Here is a 20,792-nt window from a genome sequence, read left to right as displayed (position 1 = left end):
TTTTTTTTTTTTAGCTAGTAAGGTTAATGCTATTTTTTGGCAATTAGCCAAAAACTTGGCGTATGTCAGCATGGTATGCAGTGTGATTTTAAAAATGTGAGAAAACTGGACAAGTGGAGACATAAAAAGACAAAGTATCAGGTGAACAGTATCTGAAAGTCATGTCTTAGGAAATGAGAAAAAAAAAATCCATCCACTGTTCGCTGAAGCCTCAGCAGAGACGGTTCAGGGGAAAGGTTGTTACAGCAAAGGTACCTGGGAGAAAAGACTGAAGTATGTCAAATTACACCCAATCAGTGGCAACGGGTCTAATAGACTGATGAATACAAATATGACATTTTTGGTTTTGGAGTTATAACAGTCAGTTTCTACAGCTATCTTCATGATTTGGTTTAGACTGATGATCATTTTTTTTGATCATATGATTATTGATTGTTACAGAGTTGTGAAATATCATAGTTTTATGATATTTATCATGGTTATAAATCACTGGTTTGACATACGGTAGGGGGGTATCTCTCTGACATGCGTGGGACAACTTCTACATTCCAATATGAAGTTTTATCAATACTAGCCATTAGAAGATGGCAACTCTAGTATTATTTGCTGGTTTCTGCAAAAATCAAGTCTATTTTTATCATGTTTGTTGAGCATGTGTTAGCAACAGCCTCCGGTTTTTGTTTGACTAAAGGTAGAAGGTTGGACATTCTGATATGTTTATGTTTTTCCTCCTGATGTAGAGCAGTTAACCAACCTTGCATTTTAAACACCATTACGATGTTTAATTTGAAGATTAACTGAAGCGCGCCTCGACTTCATGTTGAAACAGGGCAGCTGCTCTGTGCTTCATCTCATTTTAGTTACATCATCCGATTCAGTATAAACGTTGGAACAGTTCAGGGATATTTTGTTGCATAAGAAACACGATTTGGAAACACTAGCATAGCGTGGCCTCATATGGTGATAAAAAAACAGCTTTTCTTTATTTGTGTAAAGTTTGAGTGCAAATGGGATAAAGCTTCCTGACTGGTACCTGCCAAGCTGCGATTGCTTTTTTACAGGTCGAACCACGTGTGGGTGCACGTATTCAGTAGTACCTCACTGCAGACTTATACCTCTATGCTGAGACTTTTAATAGGTACCTGGAGTTTTCTAATAAAAAGCTGTGTGACCAGGAAATACGGATTTTTTTAGCACTCTATAACAACTTCTACAGAATGTCTCTCACCTCCTGATAGAACATTTCAGTTACATGTTGCTTTATATAAAGAAAGGTGATTTTCTCCCAGTTCATTTAACTATTTATGATACCTTTCCCTAAGACAAATCTAAAAATATGGCAGTACTTTTTAAATAAAGTTATTTATAACTTAGTCCAGATTAGTTTATATCTTCACATGCTGAAAAAGAGGGACACCCACATTGTTGGACCAGCGTTTAATTGTGTGTCTGAGGTAAAATGCTACTATTGTATTTCCTGTACTGGTGCACACTTTTAGCACTTGCTGTCAGACACAGTGATCTGTTAATTTACATATGAAGAAAAAAGAATAAAATTAGCCGTGCAAATTTTTCCTGTGAAATTAAGCGGTTGATATGAATGATATTTGTGCATTTGCTGTGTTTTCAGAGGTGAAAATAAAACTCAGATAATGGGAGGAAATACTTTACACAATTTTCACACTTGAATATGAAAAACAGGTAAATAGTTGGGGTTCACCTAAAAGGTTTTCATACCTTTAAGCATTGATGATTCCTTTCTAGATGAGCAATCTGGTTATTCTATATATGCACCATCAGAGATGTAGTCTGTAAACAAATTGCTGATAACAAGCGGACTAGCCTCTCCCCTCTTTAATGTTTCCCAAAAGACAATTTCAATTAATCTGACCAAAGAACAGTTTTCCACTTTGCCTCAGTCCGTCTTAAATGAGCTTCAGCCCAGAGAAGATGGCAGGTTTCTAGATCATGTTATCTGCATGAACTGTGTTCACAGACAGTGATTTCTGAAGTATTTTGTGCAGCCTGTCCTATGAAAGAAACATGTCTTTTGTCAGTGCGGTGCTACCTGAGCTGTTAAAGATCATGGGCAGCCAATAATAATTTTTGACACAATTTTCTGCAGACTCTGGGATTTTTTTTTTTGGTAATATTACATATTATAGAGATTCACAGTCTTCACAATGTTATGTTGAGGACCATTATTGTAAAATTGTTCCACAATTTGTAGACAGATTTTTGCAGATTGGTGAATTTCTGCCCAAACTCTCTAGGACACCTGCCGTTTCTTTTTAGTTTAACTTACTTTTCCTGTATTTTTAAAGGTTGCTGCGATAAATTTTAAAGTATGCCAATATTTTTCTTGAAATTGTAAAATGTCTCACTTAAAACAGTTGATGTTTTTATGTTCTTTTGTAAATAAAATATGGGTTTATGAGTTTTGCACATCGTTGCTGTCTATATTTATTTGCATTTAGTAACCCAACTTTTGGCATTACGGTTGTAGTTTGTTATTTAGGCATTCACACTCAGATCAGCTGGTTGTTGTGTTTGTAGTTTGTAGTGTGCTGTCAACAGACAAGATGCAGAGTGCACTTGTTTCTTATGCCTCTTCCCTATTTTTTAAATTCTCATTTATTAACAGTTACAAATATTAATACAATTATTGGCTGAATATTGGCCACAAATATCCACCACCGATAAATCGTTAAGGCTTTAACCTTGACAATCCTACATGAAACTTATGGTAACCTTTAAAAAAAAAAAGAGAGAGTACTTGTGGTTCTGAAATGTCTGGTCCAAACTAGACTTAATAAAAAGCCTGCACATAAAAAAAATCAAATTTTAAATAACCATCAGCATTTTTGTCAGTCAGTTTGGTAATAAAATGTAAGTGTGCAGAAAGAAGGACTGTCCTTATTTTCCTGACATACTCAAACAGAATAGAAATGTCTTCTTAGGAGATCACATCTAAAGAATTTGGTCCCAAAGCCAAAAGAGGGCTGGGAATGTCTTCCAAACTGTTCTTCAGTTGCCTTTAGTCTTACCTGGACATTTAGGATCCCTCTGAATGTGCAGCAGTAAACAATTTGCGTTCTTATAAGTGTTCTTTTGTCACAATGAGGTGCGACTGTGACCTACTGTAAATTCTGTCACCTAAAAAAATCTGCAGACAGTAGACAGACCACAGGATAATTACTTGGTCGTTCCAAACTGCAAAACATCTTCAGCTCAGACGCTTTTGCTTTTACAGACTCTCCTGTCAATTCAACCATCTCCTGTTGTGTTAAACAACTAACAGGGCACCGTGTACCTCACACTGCAGCTGTTAAAGCAAAAGAAGCTTCATGTCCTTGCTCACTAATAATAAAGTAGACTGGCAACTTTGAAGTATGAGAGTGTTGGAAGCTTTCCAATTAAACGCTCATCCTTCTTAGAGATAATTCAGGCTACAACATCTCTAGGGTACATTTTTACTTTGACTGTGTTAAAATAAATTAAGTAGTCTAAAAATATTATATGTTAATAGCATATAAATAATATCACATGTGCCAGATTGCAACTTTAAAGGTTGGTTAAAGTTATTGGACTGTATGTAGTGCTGGTGTTTACAACACAGAAGGCCATTATGTTGTCAGAGAATCTGTTTAAAATGCCCCCAAAGGCACCAACGGCACAAAAACTAAACATTGAGGTCTAGCTTGATAATTTGAAGTAATAGATGCTGTCTAGGCTATGTCAGTCAAAGTGGCCACGCTCCTTATCAAGGGTTAGGGTGCAATGCTGATGCACTGGTGCCTTTGTTAACCAGCCTTAGGTTGCCACTAGTGGAACTGCAGTTTTTGACTTTTTGACACTTTCATCAGGTAGCCTGCTTTAATAAAACTTGTCAGAAACTGAATTAAACGTGTAGATGCAAATACACTTAAAAAAAAAATGGCAGCTACCAAAACAACACAAAAAATAAATTCTGGCATGTTTATATGTATAATATTACTTCACTGTATCATTATACATATTTGTGTCTTTATACATTCACAAGATGGCTAACCCAAAGCAGAAACATCCCATCTAGAAATGGCCACTTCTGGCACATAGATAATAATGGATAAAATACAATAAACTACCTTCAAAGTAGAAATTCTCAAACTGGTGTTGCATCACATTTCACCTCTTTAATTATTATTCACGCTGTTCTCATTGTAGCAAACTTTTTCCTAACTGCTAAATTAAATTCAAAGTTAGCAGCTAGTTGGTAACAAAAACAAAACAAGAAAAAAAACCTGTAAAATTGTCAATCAATTTAATAGTCAAATATTTCTTGGAAATGCATCTATTGGATCAGTTAGCAAGAGGAAACTTATCTAATCCAAACATCCTCTAGCATTATTAGCTGCAAAATACCTCCATAACTCATCTATTATATTAATTCACAAAAAGAAAAAGTGAACTGGAAGTGTAACATTTACTTTTCCACTACCTTCTATCAAATCAGTCTTTACAATCATCTTCCTTATTCTTTAGGTGACAACAAAGGGATTGTCATTCCTTCTTAAAATCCCACTGGCAGTTCCTTTAGCCTGATGTTGGGGTAGAGAATAACACCATCCATCCCAAATGTGTTGAGTCACTCTTTAACAAGATAATATTCCAATAAAATCTAATTAAACCTCCATCCAGAGTAGTCACAACTTTGACAATTACCGCGGTGTAGCTCAAACAGAGGAGATAATAAAAAAGTGAAAAGTTTGATAACCTTTCTATATGAGCAAATCCTAACGCTGTTTGTCTCACATTATAGCCACTTAAAGCTTCTATTGCATCCTAACGCTGAAACAGGATGATTTGAAATGAGTACCTCAGTGACATTTACTTAAATGCAGATAATTGGCTTCTCCTTCCATAAGACAAACATGCTGGGGCTTCTTGCTGGGCTGTGCAGGTGTTATGGTGGATAGATTAAATGGCCAAGTGAGTCATCATTAAAAGGTTAATTAAATGAATTTCGAAACCCGACACATGAACCAGTTGGAGCAGTGAAACTCTAGTTAAATTAGGCCAATTTCAGAGAATCATTCCACTGCAGAGTAATTTATTATTGTTATTGTTATTATGAAAGTTAAGCAGCAGCATCATAGAGTAAATGAAGGCTGCTGGAGCCAATGAGTCATATGAAAATGCAATATATCTGTTTGACCTCTTGTGAAGTTTTAATTAAAGATGTATAGATATATATGCATGTTTTTTAATCTAACTAATGCTTACGTACTTTAGATATTAATATGTTGAGTTGGCTTTATGTAACATAATGTTGTATTTACAGTATTATGTAGACTTGCAGATATAATTAGACCACAGTGTTGACTTAATTGTCTCAATAACTACCATCAGTGGGAAAGACGTGAGCACTTATGCCTGCACTTGATACCTGGAGCATCTGTGGAGCGTCACGTAAAAGTTTATGTAATGAGTCTTTACCCTCTGATGATGTAAAGGACTAAAAATATGAATGCAGACTCTTCCTTAGTTACTAATCTCCAACACGTTGACTCCCATACTGCTATTAGCCAAAAACATGACATATCTCAGCATGCTGTGCAGTTAGTCCTTAAAAACGTGAAGAAAGTGGACATGTGGAGGGCAAAGGACGAATAGGGAGGGCAAAAGAAAACTATTTACAGCAGATTAATAATACATAAAAGTCCTATCCTTAACAAATAGGAAAATAAACAGCAAAGATATGACACAAGACCTGAGGGCTGCATCTGCCCCTCCACCTACTGTTCACTAAAGGCTCATCAGAAATGGTCATCAGAGTGGCTGTTAAGGAACCATTTTTAAGAAAGGGAAACATGGAGAAAAGGCTGAAGTACGCCAAATTACAAAACAAAATCTGTGGCTTCTTTTGACTTGGAAGAAGACAAAAAAGAGAGACAACAGTGAATGTCTAAAGGCATCTGTAAAACAATGGAGGCTGTGTCATGGTTTGAGGCAGTGTTAATGACCCTGTTAAAGTTCAGATCTCAACCTGATAACTCATATGCTGATGACCTACATTTGTTATGCTAAAAAAAAGCAGAATTAACACTGAAGCCATCTTGGAAGCTACAAATCCTATTTGCAATAACAGGCCTCCAATCCAACTGTTTGGTTTGATTTTTTTTTAAATTTTTTTAAGTATTGACTTTCGCTGTTTGAAGGTAACCGTCACAGGTTTCAAATCGAAACGTCTAACAAAAATTTATTGGAAAAGAATTGCTCTTTTTGGCAATGGAAGAATAAGGTTTTGATTGCACAGGATGAGAAGTACACACATTAAAACTAATACACACTCTTATTTAGTAGCTAAAAAAAAAAGCTCTAATACAATCTAGAGCAGCACTTACCACATTCCAAAATAAAGGGTTAAAAAGGATGGCAATCACAGCAATACACAAGCGGGAGTCGTAAACATGAATGTGTTTTAGGAAGGCTTCCAACAGCGTCAAGTCCATCTGAAAGAAATAACCACGGGAAAATAAGAGAAACAAAAAATTGACTTGTCAATTAAGGTCACATCCATTCCATGTAACATGACAATAAATAACAGATGCACCTTGTTAAACAAGCTAACTAGCCAGAACTAGCATTAGATGACAAGGCCCTGGCTCTACCGGCCAATTCCAAGCAAAGTCTACAAAACAATTTTCAGCTCATCTTTCATATACAGTCTATTACACATTATACAACCATCTTCCCTAATCTGACCAAAGTGTCCTTGACTTATGGTTTGAACTGGCCAGTTACCGTGTAGTCATGCTATATCAAAAGTTTTCGTACAGCGCTTTGATATTGAATAAGCAGGAGCAAAATAATCACAGATCACACAGTGAAACACGCTGAAGGGTGTAAAGATTACTTAATTAATTAATTTTTATGAAGTGCAGCAACAGCGATAAGATTTCTTTCAAAAACAGTAGGCTCCTCTGTGTGGTTTTCCACTTTATATCCATTGGCGCCAGTGATGGAAAGCAATAAAATCCGTCCTTAGGCTAATGCCCTCTGTTTACTTTGGGTGTCTTCTGTGTTCTTCACAGTGTCAGCACCAAAAGGGAATTATAGCCAAAAGTACTGTGAGCCATTTTGCAGTTAGTCAACAGGAAAGATCTGCAGACTTCATGACAGCATCGTGACTACATAAAATTTACTTCTTTTTAGCCTGAAGGCTTTGCTAAAGGAATGGTCTGGATTACAAGAGCTTGGAGGGGTTTGCAAACCCCTCTCTTGAAGAGGGGTTCTTACATTACGGGGGTAAAACTGAATAAAACTGGCAAATGGTAAGTAAATATCTGCCAAGATTTAATGGAGCAGGACAAAAGGGTGGTAAAAACACTTCACACTACCGTGTGTTTTAATTAAAAAGGCTAATCACAGCTAATCTTTTATCTGGAAGGATAAGAAAAGAGAAAAGGGAAATTGAACGGGTTAGCATTACTTTGTTGAGATATATGCAGCAGATAAGATATTACATGCTCACAAGATTCTGTAGGCTAACAGCTTACACAATTACATTTTTGCATTTTGCGTCTTTACATATATTTATATTTGTCATGTGTGGAAATGAAGCTAAACGTCTGCACAAAGTTGCCAGCCATCAACAGATACATACACAAATTAAAATATGAAAATAAATTTTAAAAAAATTACATTTAAAAATGTAAATAAAAATATGATGGGCTGAGTTGGATAAATATAATAAATAAATAAATAAATAACACGGGCAATAAATAACATGGGCAGCACGGTGGCACGGTGGTTAGCACTGTTGCCGCACAGCAAGAAGGTCCTGAGTTCAATTCCACCATCAGGCCGGGGTCTTTCTGTGTGGAGTTTGCATGTTCTCCCCTTGTTTGCGTGGGTTCTCTCCGGGTACTCCGGCTTCCTCCCACCGTTCAAAGACATGCAACTTGTGGGGATAGGTTAATTGCTTAATCTAAATTGTCACTAGGTGTGAATGTGAGTGTGAATGGTTGTCTGTCCCTATGTGTTAGCCCTGCGACAGACTGGCGACCTGTCCAGGGTGTACCCCGCCTTTCGCCCTATGACAGCTGGGATAGGCTCCAGCGACCCTGAAAAGGATAAGCGGAAGCGAATGGATGGATGGAAATAAATAACACCTAACCTTTAATCTTTTTTTTTTAATTTACTAAGACATATTTCGTTTATGGATATGGAAAATGTAATGTTAAAATGTTCTGCTTGGTATTTGTATTATTACTTCAATAATAATGAACTTATCTTTGAAATGCACAATTTAATAGCTAGCAAACATGGCACTTTCCCTGCTCCATTTTTCAACCTGCGCCGGTTACATAACCTCTTCTCTTTTAATCAAAATAAGAGCTTAACAATACCCTGCATGTCACAAAATATACATGTTATGGCTCAATTAAACAGACAAGAATTGTTACGTCTGTGTTTTATGCTGAAACTGCATTGTACTGGTCATAGTAAACACGTGTTCTCCGAATGAAGAAAGTCGTGCATTTATTTTGAAATTACCAACTGTACCGACTGTGTTTTCCGGCGGTCAGAGCTCAATAGTTCAGTCGGTCTGTCAAGAGACAAATGTAGCTTCTCAGGGAAGCGGAGCTACGTTACGCGGAACAACTTCCTGTGACACGGCTTCACTTTTACCTTGGAATAATCGACGTTGTTGAGCCCTCCGCAGCAGTCGAGCAGCGCGGGGTGGTTGTCTGTAGCAGGACTGTCGTTCCGCTCAGCGTCTGCGTTGCTGTCACTCATATACACGCAGAGTGGACGCTAACGGACACGCAGCACTCACACACCGGCGCGGAAGATAAGTGTTGCACAATAAACAGAGCAAAGTTCTAATTTATCACTAAAAAGAGGCGGCAGTTGTGGGTATCTACACATGTCCAGATAACCTCCAACCTTGCAGTGCATTGTGGGAAATGCGGTTCAATTTATTTATTTAATTTTATTTTAATTTTGCAGATGAAGAAAATAATAACAAAATAATGTTTTAATATTTATTTGAATATGTTTTGTAAAATACACCTGAACATTTAATATTTGATTTTTTTTATGTCCTTTTTTTTCCTCTTCTGTAGTAAAAAGGATCGCCTGTCGCTCTAGAGTGACATCTGCTGGCTTGAAAAAAATAACCTGTAGGACTCCCTCCCAGCTATAACCTCTATAAACCGTTCAGTTGTAAAACATATCAGTTTAAATGCAAGATGAAGATTGAAACTGATTTTTTTTGTAAGTGTTTTTTCCTTTTTTAGAAGTCTAAATTAAAGGGTAATAACTACTGAAGCAGACCTATTCAGCTTTGTTTCCCAGTTGGCTGAAGTTAATAATTCCTCTTTCGTTTCTTCCCTCACTTCTCTTGTTGTCTTTTTCTTCTTTAACTTTTATGTCCTTTCTTGCACTGAGTTTCGTTCTGCTTTTGCCTCATTTCTGTAAGCATCTTCTCTCCTTCTATCATTTTTTCCTCTTCCACTGTTTCCAACTCCTTTGTGTATTTACAGTTCTCTTTTCCTGACTCACTGTCTTTTCATTGACCTCTTCCTCCCGACCCACTTCCACCCTTGATTCCTTTTAACCTCGTCATTTTCTAATCTTTTTTAAAAAGTTCCTACAGCTCTTCTTCTTTCCTTTCTGCTTTCTTCTTACTCATCCTTCCACCTTGCTTTTATCATCCTATTCTCTGCTTTTTGTCCCCTTACATTTTACATACTTCCTTGTTGTATTGTCTTCCCATGACCTCTTCATTTGCATCCCTTTATCATCTTTTTTCCTGTTCCTTTTCAACATCACAATCTTATTTCCCTTCCTTCCTCATTCTCATTTATTCTCATTTAATCTATGTCCATACTCTGTCCTCTCTATTTTTCTGCACCTTTTCCTTTACTCTTCCTCCTCTCCTCCTCCAACTGCCAGTGTTTGTTTGGAGTCAGTCATTAAGCAGAAGACACCCCATGTAGAGGGAGAAATAGAGGAAGTGCATTGAAAGCCTTGCAGCTCCCTGACAGAGCATACCATCCATTTATCACTGCATGTAAGCCGACAACTTTGCCACATAAAATGAAATGAGCGCGAAATCTGTGAAGATTATGGACGTAATTAAGATTCTCTTCCCTCTGTCTCATTCAGCTCTGCTTGTTTCTCTTCCTTACTTCCTTGCTTACAACCTCCATAAAACACGTGTAATCACAACATTACAACCATTGTTGTGTTTGTGTGGCTAATATTCTGAAGCCTTGATGTTAGTAACAGCAGTGGTACAGTAACAGGTACTTCCAAGGAAATGCACTTAATATTTGATCATCAACAAGTGTGGCCACTTCAATAAAAGCTGAAGTTTTCAGTATGCAGGTCTGGAGCATTAAAGTGTGTGTTAACAATATTCCTAGGAGTGGACATCCCACCAAATTTACCCCAAGGTCAGACCATATAGTGGTTAGAGAAACTGATAACAAAGTGCTACATTTTCGACTCTGCAGCCCTCCATTAGCGGGTTAAATGTTAAAGTTCATGACAGTACAAAAAGACAGGAGGTAGTAGTAAAAGACTGAAAAAGTATGCCTGGGTTGCCAGAAAAAAGCCTTTTCTCTCTAAAAGAACATGGCAACATGGCTTAGGTTTGCAAAGGTGCATCTGAAAAAAATCACAAGAAAGTAACACTCGATAATACAGCTGTAATTAAATTGAATATCAGTGTATTTTATTTGAAATTACAATGTAATTATAGTTACAACTGTAAGTAAGGTTATAATGATACTAGAATTTCAGACTACTACAAAAAGAACCCAGGAAAATACTCCATACCCAATAACATTTTTGATACCATTGGGACGATTTTGACCTCATCCTGCAACAACAGAAGGAATGACTCAATATTCTGTCCTTGATTTGCAGTCTGCTAGCCGCTAAGTTAATGATAACAGGTGGTTAATGTGGCTATCGGGTAGCTGCTAACAGTTGAACGTCTAACGCTAACGTGTGCGACTTCAAGGTGACATTTATAATGACTGTCTAATACTTCAGTGTTATTGAAATGAGAGCTGTGGTGACCTCTTTAAAATTATTTTAAAGTTTTCTTCAGTGTTATGAATGTTAATTTCTTCAAGTGTTAGCGGGGAGAGGAGCTGTGTGCCTGTTTGCATGCAATGGTGCACTCTGAAGTACTGTGCCAGGTGGAGGAGGTGACAAGGGCACTGTTTATATTGATATTCTTGCAAATTAATATCAAATTCGAAAATAACTTTAGTGTCAAACAATATCTGAGTATCGGTTTTCTTTGACATCCCTAAATGTAAGTAAATTTAAGTAGTGCGTAATTAATTTTAAAGTAACCTACTGCGTAATGTCCTGGTAATTTAGCAGAAAAACAGACAATATTTCCCCATCTTAGATACAGGGGCTTTTCGGGCTTACAGTATACTTAAAGTATACCTGGAAATTAGACAAGATGGAGCCACTCCATAATACAGCCCACGCCCCAAAAAGTACAGCATACTTACAATGTGAGAGAGAATTTCAGCTAAAATACAGTTAAATTCCATTTAATTACACCCTTAGGGCCAGGCCATTCTGGAACAATGTCCTTCAGATAGAGATGATTGCCCATAGTGCACGTTTGGCACAGCATATTAACAGAAGCACCTCATGTCAAATATCAAACACTGACATGAAGAAGTGATGAAGCCACAGGATCTGGGCACCCTGCAGCCATTAAGCTGACCGTGAGCTCTTCTGTATTCTAGATTCAAATATGAGGCCATCTGTCCAACAGCTAAAGCTTGGTCCAGACTGAGTTTTCCAGTGGGACAAATATTCCAAGTAAAACAGCAAATCTACAACAGAATGGCCGAAGAAGAAAAGAACTGAGGTGCAACAATGACCCAGTCACATTCAAGACCTCAGTTAGATTTAGATGCTGTGCTGGGACTTTAAGATAGCTGTGCATAAAGGTATGCCTGCAAATTTCAATGAACTGAAGTAACACTGTAAGTAAGAGTGGGAGATGATCAAATTAATCAGCCATTCACACTGATATTAACTGAAATATTTTACCTGGTGCAAAATATGCTCAAGTGCGTAAATATGGCTCTATGAATAGTCTTTTATTGCAAGCATCTGTGAATAAGCAATATGTGGAACTGATTGAGAGACACTAAAGTGACTAAAGATAACAACACTATTCCTAAGCGACTTGTCAATCGTAGGATAATAATACATTTTCTTAGTCACTTTAATACCCTGCTTTATCTTTTATGCTCTAAGTAGCAACATCATTTACAAAATAAACATCATGCTGTGTTGAAGATACTTTATAGCAATTGAGATGATAAAATGATGATAAACTCATTCAGTTCATAAAATAAATAATTATTCATTCCAATAATAAATCTTAAATTTTGCAGCTGAATTTCCTACACGACTAAACTGTCTTTTTCAATAATATAATCTGTTACCTTATTTACTCATCCTTATTGGACAAAATTGCTGCTGTGTTTATTGAAATTGAGTATGCAGGACCAGCAGAGATTTAAGTCATGTGTTCTTAAGCAATGGCAGTAGCTGCTTGCATCACTGTGACTGTACAAATGATGGTTTTTTCCCCAAAGAGAGTGACTTGCATAGCAAATGTTTGATTCTAACTTTCCTCCTTCATTGCTAAGGATCATGAAAAAGTAACAATATCACATGTCTCTATTTCTCTGCTCATGAACATGATGTATGTTTTAATATAGTTCTTCTCAGAACCATATTTCGGTGTGTGCTTCAAAACAAAATTAGGACAATTCCTCCACCATATTTACTGTTTTACATTTGGCTTTGACACTTTAACACCTCTCTCCTTAGCACACATCGACAACAATTTGATCCAAAGATTTCAAATTTTGATTTATGGATTCATTGGACTCAATTTGGCCCTGCGACAGACTGGCAACCTGTCCAAGGTGTACCCTGCCTCTCACCCTAAGACAGCTGGGATAGGCTCCAGCGCCCCCCTCGACCCTGAAAATAATAAGTGGAAGCGAATGGATGGATGGATAGATGGATTCAATTTGGCATACCTTTTCTCCCTCTTTCATAAGAATGGCTTCTTGATAGCCACCTTTCAGCTGAGACTTTCTGATGAGGGTTTGGCAAACAATAGATCGATCAGCTGAATGGCTAGATGCATCTGTCAGGTCTTGCATTTCTATTTCTTATGGACCTGACTTCCAGATACTTCTTATTTGCTGTGGACAGTTTTATGATTGCAACTTCTTTTATTTCCTCTTGTCCAGTTACATTTTGCCAAGATAGGCCACTTTTTTCAGTTAATAGCTCTATGCCAATCACCTTATTGCTGCAAAAATACGACATTATGATTATCAAACTGTGATATCTAAAGAAATGCAAAATGTAAATGTTTTCTAAGTTGTCTGTTACTTGTAGATTTAGGTGACTTTAATATGTTTGAATAAGCCTTAGGTCATTGTTAAATGGCTTAACATATTCCCCTGCAAATGGTTGTATATAAGCACTCTACTGAAAATGAGTGAAAAAGCAACAATACCATAAGAAAAGATCTTGGTCCTCGGAAGCAAAATGAAAAGAAATGAGGGATTGCTCATAAAATTTGTGCAGTACTTTTTGCTTATGTAAATGCACAAAAACAATTTTGGGGGGTTTAGCTTGAGAAAAAATAGATGACTTCAATGAGTATGGTAACAGGCCGTTACGCCATCCCCCCTGTGTTTTTTGACCCATTTATCCACCACGAGGTCCTCACTGCACAGCTGAGGAGAGTTTGTGGGCTTTATTTCGGCTGCATTTATTACACACACCTGTCAAAAAACGACGGTGCACCTTTGATTACATAGCTGGCTGAATAATGGCATAGACACATCTGGTCAAAGTTTTGAAAGGCCTGTTCGGTTTGCAGGACAAATAATTGTAGCTATTTCCATGTATAGTTAAACATTAATCCAGCTATTCACATAAAAACCACTTCTTGTAAATTCACATGCAATATACATACACATACAAGAGGGTCAAGTACCACTGAAATATCACTAAAAGAAAAAAAAACACATTTTGCGGGTCTTCCCTTCTTATGCTGTTTCTCTATCTCATGCTTCAGTCTTACAGCCTGCAGGAACTCTTTATTTCCTTCACCTTCTTCTCTCACTGATATATCTATTAACACATGTTGCTATGAGGTTTAATTGACTGCATTCATTGCTCAAGACCCAGGTCTCTCAGGCAGAAGGTGCATACAGAGTAAAGCTGTCAAAATGCTATGTCAACATCAGTTACTCAGTGGAACATGTTTGTATTATATATTTGTTTCCACATGAAAGGATCTGCAAATCATTGGATAACTGTATCAGTGAGATGTGGTTCTACCTGCTTGCAGTGTTACTGTTCGTGCGCATTAATCAGTCGTAGCTTTTATCCTACGCTAAGGAGATACACCACCATTCAAATTCACTGAAGTATGTATGTAGGTGAGTGAATCAGTATTCAAGTGCATTAATACATTCTATACAAGAGTAAGTGCAGGTAAAACCATGCATATATTAACTGTTCCTTTCATAGCTGAAGGGGCCGTGGCAAGTTGTTGGACCTTTGATGCATTTAGACAAGTGAACATTTGAAAGAGTACCTACAGAAAAAAAGGTAAGATAGTCAGTCTTTTCTTTAAATATCCACAAATATAAAAACTAGCTACAACTTTGGTATCAAAGGGCAGTCTTTCTCACTATAGCATATATATATATATATATATATATACATATACATATATATGTGCATGTATTGCCCACCTGTTTCTGGCATCAGCTTGCTCATTTTTTTCACTCCCATCCATATAAAATTGCTTCCATTTTAAAGTTTCCTTGCATTCACTGGTTTCTCTTCCTTGTACTGCCCAATATAAAACTCCAGCATTCAATCTAGACCTTCCATAGGTCATTCAATAACAGTCTGAGCAATTTGCACAATGAAAATATTATTAATGATTATTTATATTTTGTAATTGTATTTAATTATATTTTTAGAAAGTCACAAATCATTTTACGGCACCCGTGAGATTAATCAACCACATTATGTATTATATAGTTAATTGGTAAATGTTTACAAATGGTGAAGCATCCATTTATGACACATATTAGCCTATTAGATATCTTTAAAATAAAAAATCAGCACCATGACTACAAAGTGAATCTACAAAGGTACAAAACTTTCACAACGTTACACTTTTCAGTTCATATTTTACGATTCCAGCACTAAAAATACTGTTGCTTTCCACAGCAAGATATTATTTTATTTTTCAAATTTGACACTTGCAAAGTCATCCAGTGGAGAGATTGGACCGTTTCTGGCCCTTAGGTCATGGCATTAACCCAATTTATTGGCTACATTATATTCATGAATAGAATACTAGGTAATGATAACGACACCTTTCCCTTTATTTGTTCCTTTTCATATTTCTACTACCTATTCCTTCATTCATTGAAGAATATATATGTTTGACACACACTCTCCCAGTAAAGCAGTAAAAATCATGCAGTTAATCTGTTTAATCTTTGTTTAACTATTGCTGAGGTGAATGGCTGCATGGGCTGACATGCTTTACCTGGTTAATTATTTCCTTTTCATGATATTGTTGTTAGTTTTTTCACTGGCCCACTAACATGTTGTATATGTAAATGATTGCTTTGTTGTCATGACTCTCCTGGAAATGTCCTGCGCTAGTTTCCATATGTATTTGCTCTTTGTTTTATGGGAAGAGGTGCGTCTTAGAGCTGATTAATCACTGTATAAATAAATTAATTAATAAATTGTCACCGCACAGCAGCGGGTAGCAACTTGAGTCTAATAAAACTTTCTCTGTTTGTTTGCTTGCCAACAGGAAAGAGGAAAAGTGTGTAGAGAATGAATACACCTCCTGCACTCAAACAACAACATCCGTTACTATACACGATGAGTCTCATATCCTTAAATGGAAGATGCGCTTCCTTCTGGATTACAAGAAACTGCTGAACCCTCGTGCTATCAGTACATCTTGTTTGCGAATGTTACTGTAAGTTGCATTTCATAGGGATCGATATGTTCTTTGCATAAGTGAGCTCTTTTGCGTAAGTCGAAATTAGCGTAATAACTCATGGTTGTTACAAATCAGAGATGAGGTGTTCGGTACTAAACTGAACTGCTGATGAGTTTCAGCATTACGTACTCTATTAATTCAGTAAAGCTGCTAAAAGCATTAGGAGAGCCCGAAACATAAACAGCAGGATGGACTGCCACTGTTTCCTTTAGCAGATTTGTAATTCTTATCAATTTCCTGTCTTGTGCTATCTGATCCCTTACTATTGACATCTATTATTCTGGTGATCTAACACTGTGCAATGGACTGCCGGCTAAAGCTCAGCAGGCTAAAGCTTGTAATAGCCATGGGGGAAAAAAATCATTACATTAGAACCATTAAGGAGATTATTCATTAATGAACAGGATTCAACAGGAGATTCTACTGAAATTACACCAACATTAAACCAAATAAAGTATATAACTGTCACTGACAATTTGCATGTAAAAAATTACATTCGGTGCTAAATGTGCGTCTGGAAACGCTCTAAAGGAGTGTGTTGTAACCACTTTCTGTTGCCTCCATTTGTGATTTGGAATAACGTCAGATTTACTTATTTTTCTTTGGTGTTTCAGTGCTTTCACTTTGGGTGAGGGAATTGTGGGAAAATAAATGCAGAGCCTTCCGCTTGTTGTCGTTCCGTCGGCCTTTGACCGTAAACACGAGAGAAAGCTGGAAGAAAATGATGTCACCCAGCGGCTGTTTTGATAAATAGTGTTTACCTGCACTGAATCATTTGCTTTCCTGTGAGAAGCTGTCCATGTGTACTGTATGCTGTCCATGTATAAATAGGCCATGTACTGTATCTAATGTGGGTTTGTGCTTGGACAAGTTCTCGTACAGTAACAAGAACCACCTGAAATTCCTGCAAAATTGCCTGACACACAGGAAAGTGGTGTACATGTTTGCAGTTAAATTCTCTCTATCTCAACTAGGCACAAAGGAGCTACTGTATGTCTGAGTGCCCTGCTCTCTCTCAGTAGACATGCCAAGTGATAATTGGGAATTTGATGGGCTGTGCTGTGTCCTTCACACATTGCAAAAGTCTTTAAAGAGTGAAGTCCCTTAGTGGAAGACAGAAAATCCTCCAACTCCCACAAAAATGGTTTGACTGTGCACCTGCAGTAAGAGTGATAATAATAAGTCTGATGGTCAGTGATCAAGTATGATGAATTTTTTCTACTGCTTTGTAGGAATCATGATGATAGTGGACACAAGGAAGAAGAGGAGGCCTCACCAGCCGCTGTTTATCTGGGTCTTGAAGTGGGGAGGGTGAGCAGCTTTAGGTACCTGGGCGACATCACTGAAGACCTCACCTGCACACTGAACCCCACACAGCTGGTCAAGAAGGCTCAGCAGCGGCTGTATTTCCTGAGGAGGCTGAGGAAATTTGGTATACAGCAGATTCTACAGCTACATTGTGGTGAGCACACTGACCAGCTGCATCGCTGCATGGTACGGCAGCACTACAGCTATGAACCGCAAACGCCTGCAGAGAGTGATAACAACCGCAGAGAAGATCACCAGGACCCGCTGCCCTCTCTGCAGCGCATCTACCATCACAGAGTCCAGAGGAGAGCTGCGTCCACACACCCCCAACATAGACTGTTCACACTTCTGTCCTCAGGACGAAGGTTTAGAAGTGGGAAGTCCAGAACATCCCGACTCACCAACTCCTTCTTCCCCACTGCTTTCAGACTCTTGAACAGCTGACCTACTTTAACAGTAATCATAATTTTTGCACATCAGGTTATCTTACATATCAAACCAGCATATTAAGCTCATAGCTCTTTTACACACAAATCTATTTAATCCTTCAATTTCTTGTCTCCATTTATTTATCCTCTTAGTATTTTATCTGTTCTAGTTCTATTGTACATATTAACCGGCATCTGTGTGTGGACAGCAGAGAAAGAATTTCATTGCACACAGAAATGCTTTTCTTTATACCGCTTTGAATCTTGAATCATTGGCTTGAAGTGGTAAGAGCAAATGTTGTATATGTTAAAATGTTGAATAGTTTGTCCTTTGTTTTCCAAGTCCAGGAAGTCCAAGAGTCCAAGCAGCACCTCACTACTGGTCTAAATAAAACACGACTGCAGAAGGCTGGGTAAAGGGCTTTATGCTGTTAAATGTATACCATAGGTACGTCAAAACCACAAAACCTGCTAAAATTCTGTAGGTCATAACCTGACGTGCACTTCTCCGGAAGCGTAACTAGTTCAATAACATATTGTCATTGGCATGTTCAGTACCACTGATTCTTCCTATGTTGGTCCTGCTACTTTATGTTTACTTTTACTTTATGTTTAGTTTTCCAGTTTTCATGAGAGAATATTAAGTATCACCCCAATGTCAGGAATAAGAATCATAGCCTGAATATACAGTACAGAATCACACATGTCAGCAAATTCCTGAATGGAGACTGCCAAAGCTTTCAGAATGGATATGAGGGAATATACAAAGAAATCGAAAAACTGTTGGCTTCCAAAAGTCCCAACACTATTTGATTCTATAATGGCTTACTCTACATAAAACACTTGAACCACAAGTGTTTTGTATGCAGAGCCAGGGTTAGGGTTAGCCTAACCTTAACCCTAACCCTAAGGTAATTAACACCATACAATTCCTGTTATTGGTAGTCTTTTTCTCTTTGTGTCTCCATACATTATTCCACATGTATTTCCAGCTGTCCCCTACCCTCCAAATGAGGCCTTTGTGTATTTATACCTTCAGAGCCCTTTAGTCTTTCTTCCAATGTCTACTTATCTCCATGTTTCTTTCCACCAATGTGCACCAAACACTTCAAACCCCCCTCTGTCCTGAGCAAGTCCACATTTACGTGTTTTTCATTCCTATGTGTTCACTGAATTTGGAGTCTGTTGTGTATTCTGTTTCTCTGAATATTTGGGGTGTTGTTTTTTCCATCATTAAAAGTGAGTTTTATGCTAAAACCGCCTCCCTGTAGGGTCTGGAAACCATGACACAGTTACTGTGAAATTGGAAAGAAGCATAATATACTCCAGGGCAAAGCTTTCATTTAGATTGTCACATTCCATCCATCTTCTATATCGCTTTATGAAGCGAGAAGTACTCGATGTTTCCTCTGCAAATATCATCATACTTGGTTTATTCTAAGAAAAACCTTTGCTTTAGCCCTGAGCAAGTCCACATTTACACAGAAACTTAGCAACTCAGTACTCTAATGTTTTTAATCAAAGAGCAATCGATAAATGAATGTGTTGTGTCTGATACTGTATAATGAACTGACAGACAGGACGCTTGTATGCTTTTGTTGGGGAACTTCAAGTAGTCCCTGTGGTAGAAGCGAGTATGATGTTTCACAGCTGAGTCAGGTGAGATGGTCAGAATGATCAGGCAATGACATGTCAGAACATTCAGTTGCACATCGTGTGCAGGGAGCCCTGGAAAATGCCAGATGTGCATCAGCACAAAATGAATGGCCTCTACCAGAAAGTTGCGCAGCACAAAGCAATTTGTCAAGTGCAGTTAAAATGGACAATATGTACTTCAAGCATAAAAAGAGAGCACTGATAAACAACTTTTCTCCTGTATAGCAAATATTTGTGCACCTTGTCCAGATGCTGTAATTCTAAGACCAAAACTGATAGACATGCAAAATAGTTTCTTCCAAACCAAAGATGCCAAAATAGAGGGTTAGGATTGATTAGAAGATCTGTTTTGGTGTGTGTGTGCACACGCTTGTGTTTTCAGGTAAGCAGAATTTGGGACCATGCTTTATTTGATTTGATGCAGGGTAATTTGCTCACAAGAAACAAACAGTCGTAGAATATCTTAAGTGGTAGAATCTTTTCTCTTATTTTTTCATGTCATATTTCACACTTCAAAAAAACAGAATCCCCTTTAGTTTGGTCCCCTCCCCAACTCCTTTACTTTGTGTATGTGAAAATACAGTAAAAGGATATCTCAGACTTTATCTTTGTTTTTGTTTTTATTTCTACCCATGAGAATAAAACATATGTACGATTTTTAAGCTTAACCTTGCTGCTTGAATGTAGCTGGACAACACTGGAGAGCTCTATGGGAGCGCTATGGCAGTACCACTGAAAAAAGAGCCACTGAATCCCTTTGCAGCTACACGCAACAGGTACATATAGCTTGGCTTGCATCAAAAACCAAAGACTAAAACTAGTACGACATCTGTGACACTGACAGTCAGAAGTGAATAGCAGTTGTGCAAATTTACTTAAGTAGTAGATTCGTTAGTGGAAATCAAACTGAATATTTCATCAAGGGCTTGCATTAGCCAGCAGTTTTATAAAACAACATTTGAATTTAAGACCTTCTAGAACATTAAGGATGCGTAGATCCCCCTTTTTTGGGTACAGTTTTTATGCACTGCAACACTGTTTATGAGTTAGGGGAGAAAGGAGCAGGAGACTGGTGCAGTGTCTGCAGTGATGCCAGTGCTATACTGGTCAGTCACCACAATGAAAGGGCTTATCAAAGCCATCTATTCAACAGTTAAGCTGCCTTATATGCTCACAAACACTGAGTAAAAAGCTAAATGTACTGAAATGATGCATGCTTAATCATCCAGGTAAGTAAATCTCCAAAAGTTGATTCTGTTCATCTGGACGTAATGTTTTGTGGGAGAAAC

The 20,792-nt window shown here is 37.6% G+C and overlaps 1 protein-coding gene across 1 annotated transcript in view; it reads right to left on the bottom strand.

Moving 5' to 3' along the window:
* pemt (phosphatidylethanolamine N-methyltransferase) overlaps positions 1-8,939 on the bottom strand; it is a 76,879-nt gene extending 67,940 nt beyond the window's left edge. Inside the window, exons 1-2 of the mRNA XM_005941768.3 lie at positions 8,677-8,939; positions 6,387-6,494 (exon numbers count right to left, since the gene is read on the bottom strand). Of these exons, the coding sequence (XP_005941830.1) occupies positions 6,387-6,494; positions 8,677-8,784 (216 nt within the window). The 5' untranslated portion in view covers positions 8,785-8,939. The remainder of the gene's footprint in view (positions 1-6,386; positions 6,495-8,676) is intronic.
* Between the last annotated feature and the right edge of the window lie 11,853 nt (positions 8,940-20,792).

This window comes from Haplochromis burtoni, unplaced genomic scaffold, assembly GCF_018398535.1.
Source record: "Haplochromis burtoni strain Fernald_Lab_line unplaced genomic scaffold, NCSU_Asbu1 Contig_308, whole genome shotgun sequence".
Classification (NCBI taxonomy): Eukaryota; Metazoa; Chordata; class Actinopteri; order Cichliformes; family Cichlidae; genus Haplochromis; species Haplochromis burtoni.
The sequence above is the reverse complement of the archived record's forward strand: the minus strand, read 5'-3'. Positions and strand labels throughout refer to the sequence as shown.